Source organism: Polypterus senegalus, chromosome 1 (genome assembly GCF_016835505.1).
Source record: "Polypterus senegalus isolate Bchr_013 chromosome 1, ASM1683550v1, whole genome shotgun sequence".
NCBI classification, from domain to species: domain Eukaryota; kingdom Metazoa; phylum Chordata; class Cladistia; order Polypteriformes; family Polypteridae; genus Polypterus; species Polypterus senegalus.
The window spans coordinates 139,918,831-139,943,958 of NC_053154.1; the positions used below are offsets into that span (position 1 = coordinate 139,918,831).

General features: G+C 34.3%; 1 protein-coding gene across 7 annotated transcripts in view; it reads right to left on the bottom strand.

Annotated features, from left to right (window-relative positions):
* Positions 1–512: 512 nt before the first annotated feature.
* The window catches only part of ect2 (epithelial cell transforming 2), an 86,325-nt gene continuing 61,709 nt past the window's right edge, over positions 513–25,128 (bottom strand). For 4 of the 7 annotated variants that reach the window (XM_039759028.1, XM_039759023.1, XM_039759013.1 and 1 more), the window contains 5 exons: positions 16,856–16,994; positions 14,832–14,986; positions 11,855–11,962; positions 11,553–11,699; positions 513–905 (listed from right to left, as the gene is read on the bottom strand). In XM_039759028.1, the coding sequence (XP_039614962.1) occupies positions 816–905; positions 11,553–11,699; positions 11,855–11,962; positions 14,832–14,986; positions 16,856–16,994 (639 nt within the window). In that variant the 3' untranslated portion in view covers positions 513–815. Of the gene's footprint in view, positions 906–7,038; positions 7,356–11,552; positions 11,700–11,854; positions 11,963–14,831; positions 14,987–16,855; positions 16,995–25,128 lie in introns of all 7 variants that reach the window. The other 3 variants (XM_039758997.1, XM_039758990.1, XM_039758982.1) reach the window with 1 other exon arrangement.

Genomic DNA, 25,128 nt, shown 5'->3' on the forward strand with positions numbered 1-25,128 from the left:
GTCCTTCAAAACCATTCCTCCCACCCAAACAAACAGGCAACAAGGAATTTGTTAAATTGTAATGGAAACCTTTTAATATAGATTCATTTGCATAGATACAATAATTCAAACGGAATTTACGTATTGATCCACATTTAACAACAAATATAGGCTATATATCACAAACAGGACAGAAAACATACATAAATATTTACAAAACAGATCATTACACAAATGCAAGGCATTCAAAACATCCTAATACAAAAGAGAAATAAATATAGAAATAATTAATAAAATCCAAATTGGTGATTTTTTTAAATCAGGAATACATCATGCATTAATGTTTCAACATTAACAATAACAGATGTTTTAACCTTAATGGTTACGTCACCTAAATGATTAAATGTACAACAAAAACAAAATAAACAAAGAAGCTTTATAAAAGCCAAAAGATGTCAGTTTATTATTTAAGTATTCTTTTGGAAGGAGGACCAGTAGCTAAAAATAAGCCTCTTCCAAATAAACATACACTCGTTTGGATTTTTTTTTTTTTTAATTTTCTTCAGTTCCTTACAGCGTTTGCATTGAATCTGAATGCTACATACAGAGACAGTATGCAGTGTTTGTCAACACTTAACAAGATAATTAATAAAAAAGTAACCAGTAAGAGTAAAAAAAATTATAATCCTTCCATTATTTGTGACAAGATAAAAAAACAAATTTAGTAATATATTAATAAAATGTTAGAATTTACAAACAGTACCTTAATACTTAGTTTAGTGTTTACAGGGAAGAAAAAAAATCTCTGTATAATTTGTCAGAAATGTTTTTCATTCTTATATGAGGTGAGTTGTTGATCGACTGAAGGTAGAGTAACGCCTCTCAAACAAGGAAGGAAGGCTGACAAGGGAAGGGGACTGGAATGCCTAAAACAAAGTAACATGACAGAAATTAGAAGAAAATATTTATAAAGTGTGGCTTTTTGCTTGAGTTTCACATTTTTCCTATGTGTTTAATTTAATTTTCACTTTTAGTGCTACTTTTAAAGCTTAATAAAATCTATCAATGTGTGTTATGGTGGATTGCTTATCCTTGCATTACCTCAAAGACATCTGTAGCACTAATCACACTGGAAATGTTTGATTAGTACTACTGATGCAGTACTAATTTCCACATTATCTCTTTACAGTCCCTGCGCACATCCTTTTGGAAAACTGTCTGGGTTTCAACATTTTAAAGAGACACATAATTGAAAATACACCAGTGAGCCTCTTCATGATCCTGGTGTAACTGTTTTCATAGTTACCTTCAGAAAGAATATGGAGTGACAAACAACTTCACTTGTCTGTAATGGAAACTACAGAAGAATTATTCAAGTTTACAACTTGCTAAACCCCAACACCAATCATAAAATGCCTAAATGTACTCTTATCAGTACGTGATGTCAGGACCAGCAATATGCTATAAAAACCTGTTGAGCATCTCAAGCCTCAGGAAATCTGTGGGCTTTTTTTTTTTTTTACAAATGTACACTTCTACATTGTATACTTTTTGCATGCTTTACAACGAAAGTGATTTCTTAAAGAGCAAACTCAGCATTCCTAAAGTTTGCCACATTTTTACGACAATCATGATGACAGACATTCACTTTCTCCAGAAACTTGCACTTTCAAGTGGAGCGATATTTATTGTTTTTAGAGTGCAGGTAGAGTTTTCATGTAAACAGCAACCTGCATAAAAGATGCTCCAAAGACAGGACCTTTTTTAAAATATATTTGATGAAGCAATATTTCTAAGCATTTAAACATATAGATGTATACAGATATAGATAGTTATAGATATATTGACTCACACACCACACACATATTTATATATATGTATTTACATATACATACACACACTAGCCATGGTAGTTTAATCAATGTGACACAACCGCAGTCTGCCAAAGTGATCAAGGTGGCGTGATATTCTTGATCCCCTGCTCCCCCCCCACCCCCCCATTTCACCAAGGGCACCCCATTCTCTCTGCTTTTCTAATCGTGCTTGACTCACAAAAAGGGAAAACACCCCCCTTGTAAATCTTTAAATAAAAATACAGCTTCTCTAAATAAAACATTTTAGTGCAAATGACTGGTGAAAAAGATACCTTTAATTTAAAAATTACCAATTTATTTCTTAAGTACCACCCGAATTTTAAAAATTCATCAACTGAATTCAGAATGTAAAAAGCTACAACAAGGTATGAAATACAGTATTGTTACTACTTGTAATGTGTGAAGTGTTTAACACATACAGCAAAAATATCAATTTTAAGTATATCTAGATTACAGCACTCATCCAGAGAGCTACCTGTGCACCTCCAAGTTTGTGCCCACACTGACAATCAAACAAGAAAGGGCATTTTGGAGAAGCTGCAGAACATGCTCATGCGCAAACTGTGTGGCAAACTCTAAGTGTGCACACGTCATGCTCACAAAAGGTTATGGGAACTTTTAACAGGTGCTGTGCAAAAAGCAAATTCAAGTGCATGACTGGTACAAATATTTAAAAATTTAGTACTGCAGAGAAACAACATCTTTCATATTTTTGCTAATGCTCACTTACTTAAACCAAACTTTCATTAAGGCATTTGAATGTTGCTACAGATGTCCAAGCATCACTTACTTCTATAACCTGTTTTTCACAATACACATCCAGTACAGGCTCTCTCGCCTCACTCATAATCCTCTCTAGGGAATGCACATGCTGTGGTGTGAAAAATCTGCAATTTTCTCTCTATATTTCCATTATATTTTACTCAAGCCAAACAAGATGAATTTAAATAAGGGACACCTGTATGGGCACTTTTAACATCAAAACATTGTGTTTTCCTGAATTGTATAGGTATCAATCACAGTAGCATCTGTTTCAATGAAGCAGAAATCCAGGAGATGCTTCAAACAGTGGGACTAAGAATTACTACACTGGTTTACAGCTTGGGAAAGGAAGAAATGAAGATGATTCAAACTGTATCCAATTACTTTACAACCTGTGAACAGAAGGAGATGCAGTGGGACTATAAACTGCCAACCCAGTTTATAGCTTGGGACAGGAAAACATCTGGGAAATGGATGTACTCAAACAGATTAAAGATTCTGAGTAAATTCCTCCATCATAATGACAGCCAGCAAATCAGGTGTATGTAACAATCATGTGTTGTGAAAGTCATGTGGAATTTCGATATAAATATGCCTCATCTGAGAGTGACATCCAAAGAGGATGGAGCAATGACATCAACAGGAGAAGACAGAATGACATCAAGAGAGGGCACCAGAAACATGTGACCATTTTCATCTGATTGTCAGCTAAAGCATATCATGAACAACTTTGATTGCTGGATCAATGTGCCCTGGGACATTCATCTTTGGCATCTTATTTTCCGTAAGCTTTTTCTAAAAGACTATATATATATATATATATATATATATATATATATATATATATACACATATCCAGACTTTAATATCAATCTTATTTTCTATTATTCCTTATTCGTATTATTCATGTAAAAAAATGCAACACAGCTTTTAACTTTCTATACTTTGTCGTCATGTGTCAGAAGTTTGCAATTCGCTCTGATCTGCAAAGTTTATTAAGGCTGAGAATCCAATAGTAGGGAACAGTACATAAAGTAAGTATTCTTGTTTGATAAATGGCCTATAACCAAGGATGTTGAGCCTTTGTACAGTATTTTTAAATATATTCCCAGACACCAAAGTAATATTTAGGTCTGAGATATATTTAAAACATAGTATGTTGTTCGTGCCAATAATAAGTATGTCTCTTGAAGTGCTAAGAGAGTGACCAGTTGTGTATGTGTTATTCATGAGGGACTTGTGTGGTGAGAAGTGCTAGAGATTAACCAGCTATGTACATGTCATTTATAGAGCACTGTAGTGATTAGGGTTTGTGTGTATGTATATATCTATGTGCGTGTGTGTTTCTTAGGTGTGACAGTAGACCAACCTGGTAAAGCAACCGGATGAATACATTTAACCCTGAAGAAAATAGGTAAAGGGTAAGTATAGGGAGATATCACAACACAGCAACTCTGCAGAGATTTAATGTTGCCTTCAAAACATGAACAAAGGTTCAAAATGCACACCACTGACCAAATAGGTGCAGCATACGACATCACTGACAATGCAGTGTTTCCTGTGCACTCAAACTTTTGAAAAGTTTGAGGTGTTTCAAATATTTTGAAGTTTGACTTGACAGATAAGGGATAGGGATTGCGGGCCTATAATTTTAAATTGTTGCATTTTCTTATACAATATAAGGCACTTGTAAGACTAACAAGGCTATAGGGAATCAGAATTCATATTTCACTGTAGCATCAGGGTAAACAGACAAAACTAGCCTATATATGGCAAATGAGTAATGAGTGATGTTAATTATATACACTGAAAAATATATTCATATGTAATACTCTTGCAACTTGCAAAATGTGTTAACTTCCACCTAGTTTCACGAAAACAAAAGAAACACTGCGGAATTGTAATTTCTATTAGAGATGTCTGTTGTACTTGAAAATATTCTGTGTAACTCCCAATAAAACAAAAGGGAATAAAATCTTGCCAGGGTATTGGATTTCCAATACGATCAGTAAAAAGTTCTGTAAAGCTAGGTTAAAAATATATATATATTCTGTGCAAAAACTCTGTGGGTTTCCTAAATTCCTGCTAACATTCCAATATGATTCTTGTTGTGATACAACATATCACAACATATGTTCTATACTGGAAGAATGTGCAAACAGGTATGAGCTTCAAGATTGTATATTTTGCTCTTTAAAACATATAGGGTGGTCCAGATCTAATTATGCAGTTATCATTACGCTATAAGTTATTAAGTTTATTACATAGAAAATGACCCGAAAAATCCCAGACCATCGAGAACTGTGCGAACTAACGACATGAAGAATCGTCTTTGCGCCGAACTGGAATTGTCCCCGCATAAATCAAAGTCATCCAGGCGATCTGGATCTGCATAATTAGATCTGGACCACCCTGTAGTTGTTTTAGCAGTACAAAAATATTTCAGCAATTCCAGAAAGATACACCATTAAAGATAAGCACTTTTGGATGAAGGAGAACACTCATCAGGAAAACCAAAAAAAAAAAATTTTTGTTACTATCAGTACATGTAATAACTTTAAAAAGCAATACTCAAAAGTCTTACACTATTTTCAAAATTTAAAGCAATTAATGGAAAGTCATGTTGTTAAGACTCGTCTATTAAAAAAAACATTCACAAAACAGTTAACACACACAAATAAGAACACTTTATATTTAAAATGTGCACATTAAACCATCACCTGAAATGCACTCTCTTCTCCCTTGTGGCATTAAAGCAATACAATATAGTGGGCTAAAAATTGAAGCTATTCTTTCTTTCCAAGAATAATTTTTTTATACATCAGTGAAGTACAACATTTTCAAACACTGAACTCCTTTTTGAAAGTGAAGAAAATATGTTAACGTAGTACCGTATATCTAGTTAAATGTTTTATTTTAACTTGTTTTATATGAAAATGTAACAGCTGCAGGAAAACCTAACATTTTTATTTAAGCAGATAGTGTAGCAGACTTGAATTGTACTATAAGGCCTGTTGAGGTCATGAAATGTTTATTTTCAAAAATCCATTTGAAAATGTTGTGTATTTTATTCTTTATTACCTAGTTCAATAAAACAACGAAAATTAAGGTTCTTTAAAATTCTACCTGATAAATATTCACAAAAAGCAGCAATGAACTGTAGATGGAGAATGAGGCTGGTGCACAAGAAACTGCAATAAAAAAGTGTCAATTTTAGCTGTATTCAATGAAAGAAAGTTAATGTGTAATTTTTGCACTAACAAATTACACAGATTGGATTTAAATAGCAAACAAATTATTAAAATTGTTTTCACAGATACTGTAAGTTAAAGAGATTCATGAGGTACAATTTGAATATCATCTACAACATGTACAGTGTTACTATGCATGTTTAAAAGATCACATTTTAAAAATCTTAAAAGTATTTGTATTCTACATATAGTATATATAAAATTGAATGCTTGGTTCTGTCTGTATATATGTTCCCTATACAACCCTAAACCCCTGGACCAATCTGGACCAAAGTTTACTCTCTATAACCATACAGACAAGATAAGCTACCATGAAACCTGGACACCACACACCTCCCCAGATATAATTCCCCTGACACTTAAAAAATATTGTTACTATTTCTTTAATAACTGATAATGACCAAAATTGGAACCAGGGCGTTTTCTGGGAAGATAACAAATGTGAATTTGTTTTTATCTAAATACAAAATGACATATCAAATATGGCAGACCAAAATATTTCTACGTAAAAAATATAGGTACTGTATTTGGGGGTCATTATTTTTTGTTAGAAGCGAAAACTTTAACTGGCAATGCTAAAGGAGAAGCTGCGTCTATTCCATGCATTCCTATGATACCCAATGACAAGCCTTTCAAATTTAAGAGACTACAATATCCAGTGCGACAGTCACTCAAGGTAGCATGCATTAACATAGAAAGGCTTTTTCCATGGTTATCTATATACTGCTTGCTCCAGATTGGGCACACCAAAACATTTATACATGTACGCATTGATGGGGAAAACCAAAAATATTCTATAACACAAAGCATTAATTTAGTTAGTTAGCCATATTGCAATAATATATTCATGTATTTAGCACAGAAGAACAAAATGTTACACTATATGAATTTGTAAACTAAATATCACTTAGAGTATGTTACTGTTTAATCTTCTCATTTCCACAAATGCTGATGTTCTAGACATAAGATCGGGCAATGCCAGATAGTTTAAGCAAATAATGACAAAAACCTTCATTACAACCCTAACCCTGTACTTATATTCAAAATGAATTATACTGTACACAACATTAAAAAATACTGGGTACTAATAAAGAAGAGTTTCTTGGAAAGAAAGAATTTGCTTACAATTAGGTGCATACAAAAAAAAAGTGCTGAAGTAAATATATGCTCACATCACGCACTCTCACTACACGAGAGTTTCAGTATTGGATACAAAAGAAGAATGCTGACTGGAAGAAAGCATCTGTGGGCTTGGCTCAGTGGTTGTAGTCACTGGTAGAGCACAAGCCTGAGCTACGGCAGAGGGGTCTGAAGAGCAAGATGATCTGCTGCTGTTGCCGACATGTTTATTGGGGCTGAAAGTATTTCTAGCACAAACAGGAACCCGGGGTCTGTGATTTGGGGAACTCCCATCTAAAGAATTTGAGCGCTGAACATTTGCTTGCCTTGTTGTACAATTAAGATTGAATGTAGATGAAGAACGAGAAATCTACATAAAGTTAGGATACAAAACAAAAACATGTAACATATATGCATTTCTAAAATGCACTTACATCATAATAAGTATTGCAATAAAACTGATAGTTATAAGATTAATTGATGTTCAAATCTGAAGAAAATTTCAGTCTTCAATGACTTAAACCTTTTATCTAAAAAGAAAAATTACAAATTCAAACAGTTTTGAAAAAACATACTATTAGATTGACACTCATCTCACTTCTATTTTTAAACAAGTTACTGAAACTTTGGTTTTAAAATTAATCAAGTCTAGGCATATGCAAATAGAAATCCTTTCTATAGCAGCTATATCTGATTAAGTACGTTCTGGGTTCTAAGGCCACAAAGGTTGAGAACTTATCTAAGATAAACACTGTAATCCAGTGAGAGAATTACATTTTTATGCCAAAGTATCTGTCTGGGGGAAGCAGCAGTTGCTACCATTGGTGCATGGCATTTTTATCAATGCTCTTATTTAAACTTTGGAAGCAGTGATGCAATTATCTGGAGCAGCACCCTGGCTAATGGGAATGGTAGTCCCACTTTGTCATGTGCACAAAGATGCAGATAAGATTAGGGGGATGATGTTGCATGACATTGACTAGGCTCATAGCCACAGTGGCTGGGAAGTCTACTTCGAGCTTAATCTAACTTTGCACCTTTCACTTCACTTCTACCGATTGCCTTAATTTGTATAAACCAGCATGCCACATTTCTCTATGTAACCGCTTTCAGTGCTGTATCAAAACAGGGAAAGCAGTCCATTAGAATGTCCATTAATGACAAATATCAACGATAAGTGTGATTGCTAATTTTCTTTTTTGTATGTCGCAATTATATTATAATGAAATGTGTCAAAGCATTTTTGAGATTTTGTGGTATTTAGTTTTTCTATGGGAGAATGGGTTACTTAATGGATACCTACTGCCCTAAATGTATCATCCTGCCAAATTTCAGTTTTTGCTAAATGTAAGACAGTGTTTTTGTTGATGAGTGAGTGAATTTTTCATTATCTATTTATAAAAAGAATGTGTAAAAGTCTTTTTGACCTTTCTGAGAGAAATTTTGTTTACAAAAAAACACTTTCAACATCAATGACTACAGAACAATTATAAGAAATGGTTTGAAACTCCTAAACTGTGATGCGCACTTACAATTTCAAAAATAACTTTTCAACGCCCCTTTTGTTTAATTAAATAATGATTATTAAATAATTATAAAAGTAAACTATATTGTGTGATATAGTTAATATTAGGTTCAGATGCCCAGGAAGTTTGTGTAAAATTAAGTAAATAAATAAGCAAACCAGCTTGCAGAAAAGGGGGAAAAACACCACTGGGAATTAAATAAAGACAGGATCTGTAAATGTAGGTGTTATAGCCCAAGCATTAGTCTGTCTAGAGCTATAGAATTTTAGACTTTGGCTGCTTTCTAGATTATCAGAGGAAACACAAAAAAAAAAACCAAATCAAACAAGAATAGTGACAAATACTTATCCATTAAATTGACAATAATTAAGAGAGAATTTGCCTAAAATCTGAACTTGGTCTTATTATTAAATTGATTAGAATGAAAAGCCCCAGGATCACAGTTAAAGAAAAACAAGTCCTGAAGACTATGCAAGAGCCAAAACAAAATTACTTTAGTAAAGGCAGTGATAAAAAATTTTTAGTTTATGGCACATTGCTAACATTTTTTCTTAAAATTAAATAATGCTTAAAGTAGAAATTACATTTTCAGTTAATTAAGAGGCAACTAAAAATAGTCAGTTTACTTACATAAAGATTAAAATAGTATGTTTGGTTTAAAAAAGCATTATTGACTTTTTTCCCATAATGGATCAATTCCTGTACTCTGATGCTGTCAATGTGGAGTCTTCCAATATGTGTGAAGGTTTTTCTTCCACATTCTCAAAGACAAGCTGGTTAGGTTATCTGGCTTAACTGTATCTAGTTCAAGTGTTAGTGGGTAAGTGTGCACTGCAAAGAAAAGATGTCTTGTTCAGAACTGTCTCCTAACTTGGGTCATGCTGCTGGGAAATGCTCCAGCCCCCCCAAAACACTGTATTTGATGTTTGTGAATGCTATATTAATTCAGATGGATCCACACTGTCAAAGTATTTCAGAATTATTCCAGACCTGAATTAGGTCCTAAAATAGCCAGCTGTGTTTTATGGGAAGAGTACATATATTTTAGACCAAGTAACTGTAGGCCAAAACGTTAGGATCAAAACTGATTATTAAAAAGGTGAATATGATGTATCTGGATTTTCAGAAAGCTTTCATAAGGTACCACATGATAATTTTATGACTAAAGTAAAGAGTATCAATTCACAGTACATTGTGCAGATGCCTGCAAAGTGGGCTTACATACCAGGAACAAAAATTTAAGGTATGAGGAACTCTTTCATAATTGGATGATGATAAAAATGGTGTGCATGTGCAATATTTAATAAATATATACATATATATATATATACATATAGATAGATAGACATAAAGATATGAAATATATAATACAATATATGCACAAACAATCTGGATAGAAATACAATGATACAAAACTAGGTAGAACAACAGATAATCTTGAAATGACCAAATCATTGTGTAGAGATCTAAATAGAATAAAGACTCAGAAGTTTATAACAGATTACATTGAATGTAAGAAAATGTACGAATTACAAGCAGGAAGTTAAAATGTCACATTTCTCTATCAGATGGGAGGTTTGAGAGTTGAAAAAAAAAAATAAAACATTAACTTATGAGAGGGATCTAGGAGTTGCAGTGGACTTGTCACTATGAAGGCTAATAGGATGTTATACTCTACACATTGTGCTATTTAAGTCAGGGAGGGTTAGGATTAAGCTATACAACACAATACTGAGGCTTCATCTGGAATACTGAGTGCAGGTTTTGGTCTCAATATTAAAAAGGATTATTTAGTGCTAAAGAAAGTCCAGAGAGGAGTGTGTAGGTTGATTTTAGTTCTGCAGGGTTTGAGCAAAGAACGAAGAAATTGAAATTTCTCAGTTTAAGCAAACAGAGACTGACAGATAGCAAGACTGAGGTTTTTAAAATTATTCAAGGAATTAGATCAGTGGATGTTAGTTAATACTTTAAATTCTTTGACATAAATAAAGGAACACAGGTGGAAACCTTTGAAGGGCAGACTAAATCCAAGTTTTTCTTCACACATAAAAACCATAGAATAAAATACCAAACTGTGTGATAGAAAGTGGTATAGAGACTTTCAAAACTTGATGTTATTTACAGTAGTTTATTACTCAGGTACATTACTATTTGTTAAATGATAATAACAAGAAAATATTTATCTACTGTATAACACAGTTAACCATGCATGTGTTAATAAAGTTGCATTTGTAAAAGAGGTAGCTGATGACTGAAGTATGTGCTCAAAATGCAGTGCATGAGCAGCTCACATAGCACAACCGAGAGAATAGAGCATAGAGAAATGTATATAGCAATATTTGTTGTCATGCAATAAAACAAACCTGATGGACCCCCATATTTCAGCAGCTTTAAAGTCATTTGAATTAAATAACTCAAATGCTGAAGAGGGATAAACAGATAGCAAAGCCTGTAAAATGCATTTTGCTTTGTGTCCAAAATCCCGGTACCAGTAGAATTCAGAACCTTTCAGAATTCAGCATATTCTATTTTTCATTCAATTGTATGAAAAATAGTAATACACAACTAACAAAATGAGTGAGAAGTATAGAGGAATAGTTTTGCTATATTGTATACTGTCTGAAATAATGAATATGAAATGTACTGCACATAAGTATAGCATGGAGGAGATGAAAAGGGGGTTGGTAAAGGAGCAATTAAACGTTTACACATAAATGCTCTATTTTGAGGGAAAAAAATTGATTAAAAATGTGTTAAAAGTTTGTTTTAACAGCTTTACAAAATGTACTGTGTTTTCACTAAAATTAATATAGATCAAACCTTGAGATATGTTTTGCTTAAAAAGTTAATTCTAAAATACTCAGAAAAACAAATAATGCATGTTATTTTTCCTTCAATAGAGTTATGCTAGCTGTTTTGGATATATGCCTAAAAATGAAATTTCTTCACCACTTATTTTTACAACATTGAAAATATCTTTACTATGTAACTTTGTTGAAAAATGTAAAAAAAAAAAAAAGTTTTACCCACGAATTACTTACAGCAAGTGAAGAAGTGCTTGCTATACGACCACCTAAACTATGTTCAGAGCGAGAAGTAGGGCTTTTGCTGTCAGGAGTACTGCTCATCATGAAAGCTCGTTGTATGACTCGTTTTGGAGTTTTAGTGAAAGAAAAAACTCTAGTGACCTGTACAAATTAAAAGGAGAAATAAGGCTGATTTAAGTTGATAGAGTAATAGTAGTATCTTGCATTAATCTTTGAATGAAGAACTCCATGATAAATAATAAGAAAACAAAAAAACAATGCCATGGAAGGTCAAAAAGCTGTTCAACAGGATTTACCTTTTGGGAAGTCTTTTTAATAGCTCGTGATGCTCTGCTCAGAGTACTGTCCATATCCTTGGTGTTTACTTGCAATGTATCAGAATCAGCAGATTGCAGAAGGTCTTCCTGTTTTAGAGTGTAAAAAAAAAAGTATTAAATTATTTGAGTGCTCCAAATTTAACAAAGATGATTATGAATGAGCCAGAGTGTGGTGTATGATGCCATCTAGTGGCAAAGTATTTTTATGTTAATGGGCCAATTTATGTTGAGCGTTTCTTTTTTCTTCTCCAAAATAGAAAAATTATAATATTCAGAGAATGTATTTAAGTACTCCACAATGCAATGTTTCTGTAATATCAATACATTTTTAGGGAACATATTTAAATAAAACTGCCGAGGAAAATGTCAAAAATACATCACAATATTCTGAATGCTTTCAGTCTGATATATCTCAAGCTTGCTAATACTTTCAAGACAAAAAAAATAGTGTAATAGTTAAATAAAATATTAGAACATAATATTTCTGTGATCTGCATATTACAAATGGCTATATACACACCTGGGTTTATCACCATTAAAAACAGGCAGCATAGGATTACTGACCTGGGAATGTAGTCTATTTGACCATTAAAATTTGAGATGGTAACACAATGAGGCGCCAGTTTTTGTTGTACTACAGCAAGCTCTGAAAGTGCCCCTCAGACTTACTGATCATTCACATCTTTAAAAACATAAGTTCATATGAATTAAACCAGGCTTTTCCACTACTATACTCCGGTTTGGGCACCATCCTTGTTAAAAATATATCCCAGCTGAAGCAGCAAATTGAGCAAATTACTAGATTATGTATTTGAAAACATTTTCACTTGGCAAATTTGCATGTTGCTTTAAGGCAAAAAACATTTATATCTGTTGCAATATCTGTATACTTCTTGACCAATAGAAGAATATATTAATGGCTTGTTATCCTGTCCACTTGGATCCATCACTATCTACACTTTATACACACACATATATATGCAGACATGCACACACATGTAGATGTCATAATATCAAAATGAAATGTAAAAAAAGAATCTTTTTCAAGTAAAATCATCCTGATTAGGCTGTGAAATTAATATACTGTAGTTTACTCCATACCCAAAAAATAATTGTGTAACCATTATTAACTATTTAAGATTAAACAAGCAGCAGATGACCATAAAGATCCATCAATTCTAACTCAGGCTCTGTGTTGATTACCACACTACTTGAGCCTGTTTTTTTTCCTGAGTATACTGATGTTATATACCAAGGATATCGGTGTTACATTCATTGGCAACATTAAATAACCCATGAATAACCCATCCTCGGGTGTTTCATTACTGGAAATGAGTAAAGTTGCACAGTTGGATTTTAAGCCAATCTTGTATATAAAAATTTAAATTTTAAATAACATATTTGATACGATTACAAATATTATACTGTATATCTTATAAATTTACACACAAGTACAGATTAATTTAGTACATTGCCATTAAAGAGTTTCTACTTTAGTAACAGTATTAAATACACTTCTCCATTTCCATGCCTAAAATGTGTAAAGGATAACTTCTTAATCTAAACGTGGCAATATCCTTGCAAAAAAACCTGAACTGAACCACATTTCTTACTATACTGAAATGGTTCTTAATCTTTTTCTTTTTATTCTGGGGCCACAGCGCTAACAGTCAACAAGCTAATTGGAATCAACATGTTTATTTGAAAAAGGCACTAAATATTAGGCGTACAAACGCTTCAAAATTAGTGAGAACAAAATCAATCCTCCAACCCTGTTTAATTTATTAAAAATGCCCTAAAAACTTTTCTTGAATAACATTCTAAATAAAGTTAGCTTTTCATAAACAAATGCTTATATTAGTAAGCTTTCTTATACTGTCTAGAGTAGATTATACTTAGAAGACGGGCGAGTGACTACACAATGAAGAGTAATTGCACATTACTCTCTGTAAGATGTGTCTAAAAACTAATTTTGCATGTATCAGTGTCTAGAAATATGAGGAAGGGCAGCAATAGGAGGAGTGCCATCTTTAACACTAACACCTATTTTGTGTGCAGCTCTGTCCATTTTATGATTTCCTGACTCTTGGATTTTACTACCCATCCAAAAGGAAAACTAATGCATACTTTAGGCTGACCAAAGCTTTACCTTCTCCTGCTAATTTATGGTAATAAATACATATCTTCAGAAATAACAGCAACACAAAAGTATAAAATCAGACACAAATGCAATTGGATGTTAATACAGTTTAAGGCAACTGGTTTCACCTACTAGATAAAATCAGTAAGCCTTATCATTAATTATTAACATATAAAAATGTTTTGAGTAAATTCTACATATACATGTGATGGACAGCCACAGCCATTATGCAGCCAGGATGCCAACTGGATGGAAGGAGCAGGGGAGAGAGCACCCGCAAGGAACTACCTACCCTGGGATTCTATGGGGCAGCCCTCTTGAGCGACTGGCACCATGGATTCCCGCAGGGCACACTGTGAACTGGAGTTTGATGCAGCCCTGTTGGGTTCCGTGGGGGCCGTTAGGGGGTGCAGAAGAGCCCTATATACTTCAGCCACACCTGGGAGGGGTTCCAGCTACTCATGATTATCCACCTGGAGCACTCCCAGGTGCTGAATAAAAGGAGCTGCCTCACTCCATTAGAGGAGCCAGGGTCAGGAGGTGGTGAATGAAGCTCACTAAAGAGGATTGGAGGTGGAAGGTCTAGCAAAGAGAAGGGACTGTGTTTACTTTGCTATACTGTTGTGGCTATGTACTGTGCTGTGGGAAGCAGAGAAAGCGCTCCCACCAGTAAATAAAAGCATGTGTTGTGTGGCAAACTTGTGTCTGCCTGTCTGTATATATATACACACGCACACACAGAGCATATATACACACACTGAGTATATACATATATGTTTTATTTTTTTTAATTTTACCAAAAACTGCAAAGCTTACAGCATCTGCTTTACAAATAGTGTTGGCTACATGCCGACACAGCATCCTGAGCCAGTCTTCTTTCACCGTATCTTCTGTTGCAAGCTGAAAGCTAAATAACAGATTGTCCTGTTCTGTGGGAGGGCGCACCACAAGGGCAAAAGCATTATGACAATCTACGAGTAAAACACATGAAACAAATAAATTAACTTCATTTCAACTCAAGTGTAAAGATAGATACATTATAACAGTGAACTACAAATATAATAAAATTCATAAGGTTAAAATGTGAACTTCAGAAATTAAAAAAAAATAATGAAGCATCAGTATAATTATTTCTATGCTTTATGCACTGAAAAAATAAGGAAAGAACTTATAAACATGAAGCCATAATTGTAAAATCTACACACACTTTGAGACGGAGTTACTCTGAATGCTGGAATTGACTTCACCCAAGTATATATAATAATCTAAACATTACAGTGTCATGCCTATATTTACAGGACCACCTTAAGTTAGTCGGGGTGTTGCTTTGTATGACAGTTTAGGTAAACTACTTTGTACATGCAAGACAATTAAAACTGTAAAAAAGTACTTTTTTCAGGCAACTGATCTTATACTTTTTCTTCCCTAATATTAGTAATAAACAGACAAAACCTAAGATTTTCAAAATGTCTCTGGTTTCTTGCTCAGATTATTTTGACACTCATAAAGCATGATATGACAAAATGCATGCAAAATAATTTGACTGCATGGAAAGAACAAATAAAACAAGCTATTTTGGACTAATTTTAAATACAGTCTTGCGCTGAAGCATTTTTTAAAAACTGTGCTTAGAATTTGATTCAAGAATTAGCTACCAAAAAAAAAGTTTAGGATAAACTTCAATACCTTGAATTTTTAGTATACATTAAACTTGCTTAAAGCGGATTCTATTATTTGATATTTTAGTTTTCAAAATTAATCATTAGCACTTAATTAAATTTTTAAAGGATTTGTTGTAATTGTCCCCTATTTCATTCAAAATATAATTAATATCTTTGAAATAAAAATTTGAATTCATTACATTTTCCTCAAAAAAACTAGAAATGTGGCAAAGTTTCCTGTAACTATGAAAGTATATTTATTTATATGCATCACACATCAACAGAAATCTTAAAATTAGGTTGTTAAGGACAAAAAGCAAGTATAATAAAAAAAACATGCTCAAGTTAGTGGCTTTAGCATCAAGTGTTTCCATTTACTTAATTATTCAAGAGTGACGTTAAGGCAATACATTGTGGACTTGAACCCGGACACACACACAGACGGACATCTTAAGTTCACCACACACCCTTTATTTACAGTTCAGTGCACGTCCCAGTGCCTCTTGCACCGTTCCCCCAAAGTCCAGGCCACACAGTCTAAATGCCTCTCTGGCCGCCTCCAGTCCTCTCTCCAGCTCCGTCTCTCTTCCACCCGACTTCCGCTATCAACAGAAGGGAGGCGGCCCCTTAAATAGGAACCCGGATGGGCTCCAGCTGCTTCCCGGCACTCCTCCGCAGACACGCCCCAGTGTGGCGGAAGTGCCGGCCGTGCACCCGGAAGCCGTCTGGGTGTCCCCTGTTGTCTTCCCCCCAGCACTTCCTGGTGTGGCAGAAGTGCTGGGCTGCAGGGTTGTTCAGGCACCTGGGCGCCGCATGGCGGTGGCCACGGGTCCCTACAGGGCTGGGCTTCCTTTACCCGTGGCCCCCAACATAACCAGGGCGGACGCCCCCTCGCAGTCTGGAGGAGGTACAAGCCCTCCTTCGGTCCTCCTGGGCTTCCCGGCTGGATGCCACAACATATTTTCTTAACACAGTACTTAAAGGTTTAAACTCATTCATATTTCTAGAGTTCACTACCTAGAAACTCAAATCAGTGACCAGCACTATAACACAATTTAACATGTTTATCTCTTAGACATACCACAGCAAACCCAGTCTTTATAGGAATTCCACCACCCTACGGAAAATTTCCTCAAACAATATTTCAGTTCAAATAGTTTATTTTATTTATGAACTAACCTTCAGTTTCCTTGATATTTAGAACTTTCCTAATTTGGGAGAGAGGCATTAGAGTGATATGTTTCAAAGATGCTGGTGGTCGAGTATGCCCATGAGGACTTCGGAAAGTAGTAATAACTTTATGACGCTTCCTGGCAATCTGCAAGAAAGAAAATACGGAGAGAGATGCATAATTTAAATCTAAATTTGTACTTGCATTATTATAAAATAAGGTGCATCATTATAATAATGTTAATTATGTAGAATGTACCTTGGTGAAGCTCATACAACTAAACTATCAATTTAAATATACAAGAATCACAGTAACAATTATTCTCCAACAGTCCACAAGTAACCAATTTAACAGAAAAAAACATTTATCAAATAGTTAAGGTCTCCTTTACACCTGGTATTAATGGTGTTTTCAGGTCTCCAATTACAATTAGATAACATTTGGCCACATTATAAACAAGAATCACCTGAATATATCCACATGAAGAAAGAACCAGATTGCTACAACATTTAACACAAGTGTAAATTCAAAAGCACTTTCTATCCACAAACGCCTATCATATACGATGGTTTGAATTTTACGAGGGAAAAGTGACATCAGATCAAAGTCCATGCACTGGAAAACCATTTTACTGCCATATGTTAATGCAATCTGGATACATTACAATAAGATATAATATACAGTATATTATGCTAGATGATAAAGGGTGTCAAGATTAGGTTAGCTAAAATATTAGGTTAACAATAAATGCGACAAATTCTTAGTTTTTCAGGGGAGGGTGAACACAAATATTTCATGTACAAATTACTAAATCGGACTCTGCCTTTCAACATGAAGAGGAAAATCACAAAATATACCAAAAATAGTGGAAATCTTTTTACTTTGATTACACAGAAGCTACTTGGCATTTTTAAATCAGAAACATTTTTATTTTTAATATGTTAACCTGATCCTAACAACACAGTCATAATCAATGATGCTGACAAACTGTGCAAAAATGTATAGTTTGAACTAGTATGAATTATGCAATATGATCCTGGAAAGCATACAATATGAAAATTTGCTTAAAATACAAATGCAAATTTATTGTATCTAATAATTGCCCACCAAGTTTTTACACAAAATATTAATGGAAACGTACTGTGTGTAGTTTTTTCAGCCTGCATGAAAGGAAAGATGTTGGGAGTGTGTGGGTTTAGCAAGAATTTTGCTTAAATGACCTTTTATCACAAACGACAATTTATATTATATATAGAAAAAAATAACCACCACCATAATAATTATATAAACAATACACCACAAAAACACTTAAAAATGTTTTAATGTGATGGTGCTAGGAATACAAGTACTATTTGATAGTGAGGAATAGAATAATGTGAATGTATTCCTAGGAGGAGAGGGTCTATCACAAGATGGGCTCATAACAAGAGATCTTCTGAATAAAAATGCAAGCAAAAGAGAAAGAATGTACAGATGCTTAAGGCCTAGAAGTCAAATGAAAAGAGTGAATAAAATAAATCTGTTTATACACTGGTGGCAAGAGAGAAAATGGTTTTAGAATAATCCCATTTAAATTACTTGAAGACTGGAATAAATACATTGCAAATTAATTGAATACAAACATCAGTAAAAACACCTTGAGACAAAGTAGTGGAATGCTCGCAAAGTGAAAACTATACAAAAAAAGGAAGTGATTTGAGCAATGAAAAATGATTAAACCAAATCCTTGAACAGCAATCTATAAGAAGCAAGAGTCATGAATTTACAAACTGCAGAATAATTTTAATCAAGACTGCAAGCAAAGGACAAATAAAAACTAGATGTAATGAATGTTAATTGCTGAAAAATGTTTTCTTTTCAGACTATCAAAACTTCAGAAACTTTTTTAATTACTATTAAAGTACCATGCAATAACTGTAAATCAAGCATAATAATGAAACATTTGTTGCATCGGAATTGCAGTCATTCTGTTACCCGATTCAGTATAGGCAACTTAAAAACGTATTATTCGAATAACATCTAATGAAATGTAATACATTTTCTATAATATTTATAGGCTGTTTACAAAAGTAAATAGTGAATAAAAATACAGAAATATCAAATATGAGGGTTTAAATTCCAAGGTAAGAAGTTTTAAGTATTTCAGTTTAATTTTACATTGTAATGGGATGGGCTGTACCCTGGTACAAATTTTCGAGCACATTAGGACATCTTCTAATACATCACAGTATATGCAGGTACAACTGTGAAGATAAAAGTCCACAGAGGTTTCAACTTTCTTATGCTAAAGTTGAATGTTCACATACAATTAAGTAATGTATAGCCTATATGTTGTAAAACTGATAGTGTGTTTGTTTTAGCGATTGAATTTATACGATTGAATATTTACACTTGCATATTGTAAAAAATGTGCTATAATAATGATCATGGACTGCAGAATCAGATGGCAGTAATGCTCTCCCTACTTTTGTTAAACTTTGCATTTTGCATTATATTTCACATTTTACATGATGTGATGAAACAACAAAGACTCTGTGAACGGTAAAATGGTCAATCACAAAAGCCAATGTTTTTCAGCATCTGCTTTTCTACGCTTTACATTATTTTAATTGTAGTGCTCCTTTATGAGAGGTATAATGGCAGTTGAGCTACGGCACGTTTTTATCTGTGAACTTCCTGAAAACAGAGAGCAGCAAGGTAGACTTTACCAGAGAAAGTGAGGATGAAAAAAATGTAATTTTATAATAAAAATTTTGAGTATTAAACAGAGAAAAAGCAATCAGAGAAGTTGTCCTGTGCAATTAAAGGGCAAAAGAACCTTATATACAGTAATAACTTCAGACCTTTTCATTTTGACTTAATTTAGAAGGCATTCGATAGGGTACCTCACGACCTTATCTGGTATGCCCTACGATCACATGACATCCCTGAAGCCTACATTGATTGGGTCAAGCTACTATATAGCAATGTTAGCAGTGTTGTCTGGTGTCCAGTGGGAGTCTTACCACCTTTTGCAATCAACGTGAGAGTCCACCCTCTTGCAACTCCTGTTTGTTTTATGCATGGACGTGGCAACCTCTTATCTCCAAACACCCCACCCATGGTTGCTCCTCTACACCGATGGCATATTCCTTGCGGATGAAGACCGTGAAGATCTGGAGCGGCTAACACAGCAGTGGAAGACTCACTTGGATGTCAATGATATGCGGCTTAACATCAAGAATACTGAGTACATGGAGTGTGGCCCGCAGACCAATGGCACCATAGGCTTTAGCGGCGAAGACCTGAAGAAGGTCGTCAACTTCAAGTATCTTAGCTCAGTCATCGGCAACGATGGCAACCTTCTTCCTGATGCCCGTGTCAATGGTGCATGGTTGAAATGGCAACAGGTCACCGGAGTCCTCTGCTACTGCTGCATGCAAGACTGACTTAAGTCCAAGATATACAAAACAGTGGTGCGCCCAGTTGCCCTCTATGGCTCAGAGTGCTGGATGGCTACTGCAAAGCACAAACGGGCCCCTTAGTGTGATGGAAACAAAGATGCTGCGGTGGTGCCTTGGTTTGACGAGATGGGACCATATCATGAACAATGCCGTCCGGAAACAGAAGGAAATTTCACCAATCATGGAAAAGATACATGAGGCAAGGCTACGATGGTATGGGCATGTCACCTGCGGTGATGAGAACTCAGTGACCAGAATGGCAATGTGCCTGAGCCCCCCAAGGAAGACACCCATGAGAGAGACCAAAGAAATGTTGAATGGACCGGATCAAGGAGGACATGAAAATTGCTGGTGTTGCCCTGGTGGACGCCCTGGATCACGCCAAATAGAGGAGATGTTGCAGACAAGCGGACCCTGGAATAGCGTGGGACTAATGCTAGGAAAAAGAAGAGACCTTTTCATTATGTCAATTAATTAAAAACAGACATTGCCTGTCTGAGTTTGGATGGTGAGCAAGCTTTTGTTATGTACACAGCAGGTCATATTTTCAACTGGAAAAGACAGATAAAAGAATTTGAAATTGCTACTTAGTAAACAATAGAATTGTTAGCTTAAAAAAAAGTGTCTATTTTACTTGTAAACATTTTAAACATGTTAGCCTTGTATCTTCTTGATAAACATCTTAGAAACTTTTGATAGATTTAGAGCTTATTTGAAAGTTTGTATTGTGTTTATTATTTGTGTATGTCATACAGTGCTTGTTTTGGTAAGAAACAAGTACTCCATATTTATAATTACACTTCAAGAATTAGGAATGTTTGGTTGGTACACTTTTTTAATCAAAGTATAATTATAGTAAAATTATATTTTAACCATTAACTCAGTATTAGGTCAGTATTTTGGGTCATGGCTGGACATTGTTGGTTCACGAGTGCTTGTTTCACCATTGCAGCAGTTTGCATTAGCTGGTAGTTGGTCAGCTGTGAATTTAAAAAGGAAAAACTGGGTCACAGGACCATATATGTCAAGAAACACTGCATTAGTTGACCATAATGAGAATATTATGAGTACTGCAACCGTATATCCAACAATGATTCCTGTGCCCAGCACAGCAGGACTAATCTGCATGCATTATTACACATATGCCCAGCTAAAATCTTAAAACATGCCTTAAATGATTGTTCACTCTTCCACTGCTTGTATTATAATGACATCCCATTAAATAAGAACAAAATATTACTATCAATTTACTGGATCTTTCTTCTTGACAGAGCCCAGAGCTGTATCTTCAAACAATGGAATGAGTCAGCCTCATGTTGTCGCTTTGCACAGTCAATTCGCGCTGCAAGACTGGATCTCTGGGAGTGCAATTATTTATTTAGTACTATTATCTTTTTTTTAAATTTATGGCTAGTTTAAGGCCATTTGCTTCTTATTTATCCCCATTGTCTACTACTACAATCACCTCTTGTAAGCTGACAGCATTCAACTGGATACAAAGTTCTGACTATGGTGCAGAAGACAAAAATGAAGTCGAGCTGTCTATGTTGAAAGTATTGATTACTGCATTCAGGGTAAATGACAGTGATATAAAAAAAAAAAAAAAAAAAGGATATACTGGGAACACACAAGCTGAACCAGGATATAAAAGATCAGGAGCTATGTTTAAGCAATAACTTTAATGTAAAGCTAAAAGAAAATCCATTAAAAATTAATTGAAAAATACAGGAAAATATGAGCAAAACTGAGAATACAATCAGAGTACTGTACTTGGTTCATACGTGGAAGAAGTTAAGCAAACATTACGACTGGTAATGAAGAAGTAGAACAATTAACATCTGACATCTACGACAAAACAGCAAAAATGTATAATCAGAGTGCTTTGTGATAAATTAACAGTATTTGAAGATAGATATAAAAGGAACAATATCAGAACCGAACGACTTCCTGAAAACTGTGAATGACCAAACCCAGTGAACTTCATAGCCGAATTATTTTCTAAATTAATTAGAAGACTTTAAATTTCATACCGAGATCTCAACTGCTTATCATATATGTGGATCAAATTCCTCAAAGCCTAACAAACTATGGAATAAAGAAAAGTTTATGTCAATCCCAAGACAGCAATAGATGATCGTATAAAAAAAAACTACCATTTTCATATTTTCCCAGAATTCTCTTCCTCAACTGTTGCAAAATAAGTTGAAAGTGACCATAAAATAGAGGGTGCAGTTGATGGCAAACATGTTATATTAAAGATAAACCAAACTGCAAGCAGATTCTTCTTTGCATTGCTGAGACACATTATGACTCATGTTCATGTTTTCAAGGATGTTGGAACATGTCTTTTTAGCTTTTTTCTATTTTTCTTGGGAGAACTAAAGATACAGAATTGTTCCTCGACCATTACTTTCCCTTTAATTGGATTTCAGCTTTACGTAAGCATGGTTTGATACATTAGCCAGCAGATAATTTTGGTCACCAAATGCCAAGATCTCCAGAATAGATCAAGAATATGTCTGCCCTCCAAATGAGACACTTAACAGAAAAAGACAGGTTCTACAATCAGAATTGAACCTCTTGACAACAAAAGAAACCGAACAACTCATCTTTAAATCACAGTATCATTATTATGAACATGGGGAGAAGGCCAAGAAGATATTGGCTCAGCAAATCTATAAGCAGGAAGTTTGCAAAGCAATAACTGAAATTAAAAACAGAACTGAAGATTTCTGTAGAAACAGGATTTTGAAAATTGAAAAGTATGCTCTCAAGATCACATACATTTGGTAGTGTGACAAGTACAGTATGAAAGATTTTTTTTAGCAGCCTGTATTGTAGAGCTTGTTCTGAGAATTCAGTCAATGCAAATGCATTGGGAATTGAAATAATTGGGAGGAATAGATCTTTGAACACTTACATTTTACTGTCGATAGTATTTATTTTTTACTGTATACTAGGGGGCTTCGCTCGCCAACCCCTGTGTTTGGTTAATCGGATATACAATTTTAATTTTTTTTTCTTTGGAATTGTTTCAATTTCATTATTTGCACTTTTACTTTAAAGCTTCATTAGAAACAATATTTTCTGGAGACACATTGTGACAATGCAACATATAACTGCCCGTGAGTGAATATTGTTTCTCTTTCTCTAATAAATAATCCGACATTTTCTAATGCTTGTCCCTGTGATTTATTGATTGTCATAGCAAAAGCTATTCTCACAATAAACTGTTAACATTTTAATACGACCTCCTTTGGTGTGTAATGTTATTCACGGAATATATACATTACCTTTCTTTTTGCCTGTTAAAATTTGCATTGCTTCTCCATGATCATTAATATACACCTTACCAAATTGTGTATTTTTTGAAAATCAACTTGTCGTTGCTTTAACTGTTGCAGGACAACAGATTATCATAGCGTATGGTCTATTATCGTGTAAATCCACGTTTTGTGCATAAGAATGATGCAAATGCAAAAAGACTCTACTCTTTGCCTTTTATTTCTGACCTCGATTTGTCCTGCTCTTTTTTCAATTACACCTGGGTCTGATGATTAATCACCTATTGTTTTGCAGTAATGCGATCTTTGCTATCTTTTATTTGATACTGTAGCGACTGACATCGGATTGAACAGTCACTTAAAACCAAAAAGGCTTCAACCTGGCTGGGACGCTGCAATACTTTCAAATTTTACTGTTTTCATAATCTCTTATCTGCCTTTTTTTCTCTCCAACGCCTTTGGGTGTCTATTCTCCGTATTGTCCTTATATACTTGATATGTGTTGAGAGCACAGGATGTGTGTGCACTACGTGCTTTTACATGACTGACTGTTTTTTGATGGATGTGCTCTAATATGATATCTATTGTAAGTAAGGCATGTCTTGCAGGAATCTCATGCTCCACGTCCCCGCGAGACGGCCCTGGGACAGTCTCTTGGCACCAAGTCTCATGTTTACGGACCCGCGAGATGCTCTGTGGCAAGTCTCTTTTGTCTCACGGGTCTTTTAAATGCCTTTCGAGAAAATCATGTATCGTTGCCTTGCTTTTGCATTCCAGGATTTCTTTTTATAATAGAGTGATATTGTGAATATATTTTCCATAATTGTGTCTTAAAAGGTATGTGCAATAGAGGGCGAGTCAAAATTATGTTAATATTTGAATGGTGGAAATAATGTATTCACAAAACATACTTCATATGTACAAGATGATTTACAGGAATGTCTCAACCTGTTTGCCATCATGTTCCACACATGTACCATATGTGGCACATAAATAGACTACAAAAATTGAAGTATATACATTGCAGTACCATTAGTGTTAACATAATTTTGACTCACACTGTATATGTTTATTTCTTGTTCAGTTCTTATTTTACATTTTGAATAGTTCAGATATTTTGGAAATACATCAGTTGATTAAAATTGTCTTTATAAAACAATTCACCTATGAAACTGGGCCAACAGAAAACCCTAAACCAGATTAAATCTGAAAAGTATAATACATAGATTACACCGTGATATATACCGAAGCTGAGATAAATTTTAATTATATTGCAATATATTTTTGGTCATACCACCGACCCCAACACTAACATACATTTAAGTATATTTAATATACGGGTATAAAAGTCCTATCAGATACAAGGAAAGTAATTTGCCTCGGTTATATTCGTTCATTTAGCTAATCTGCTTTAATAATAATCAAGAGATCTGTTCTTTCGGAGCTATAGATTTATCTAATCAACTTGAGTATAAGCATAGATAAATATACAGTGTATTCACAAAGTTGATTAAACAAAATTAATATACATCTAACAGTGAGCAGTCTACAGTT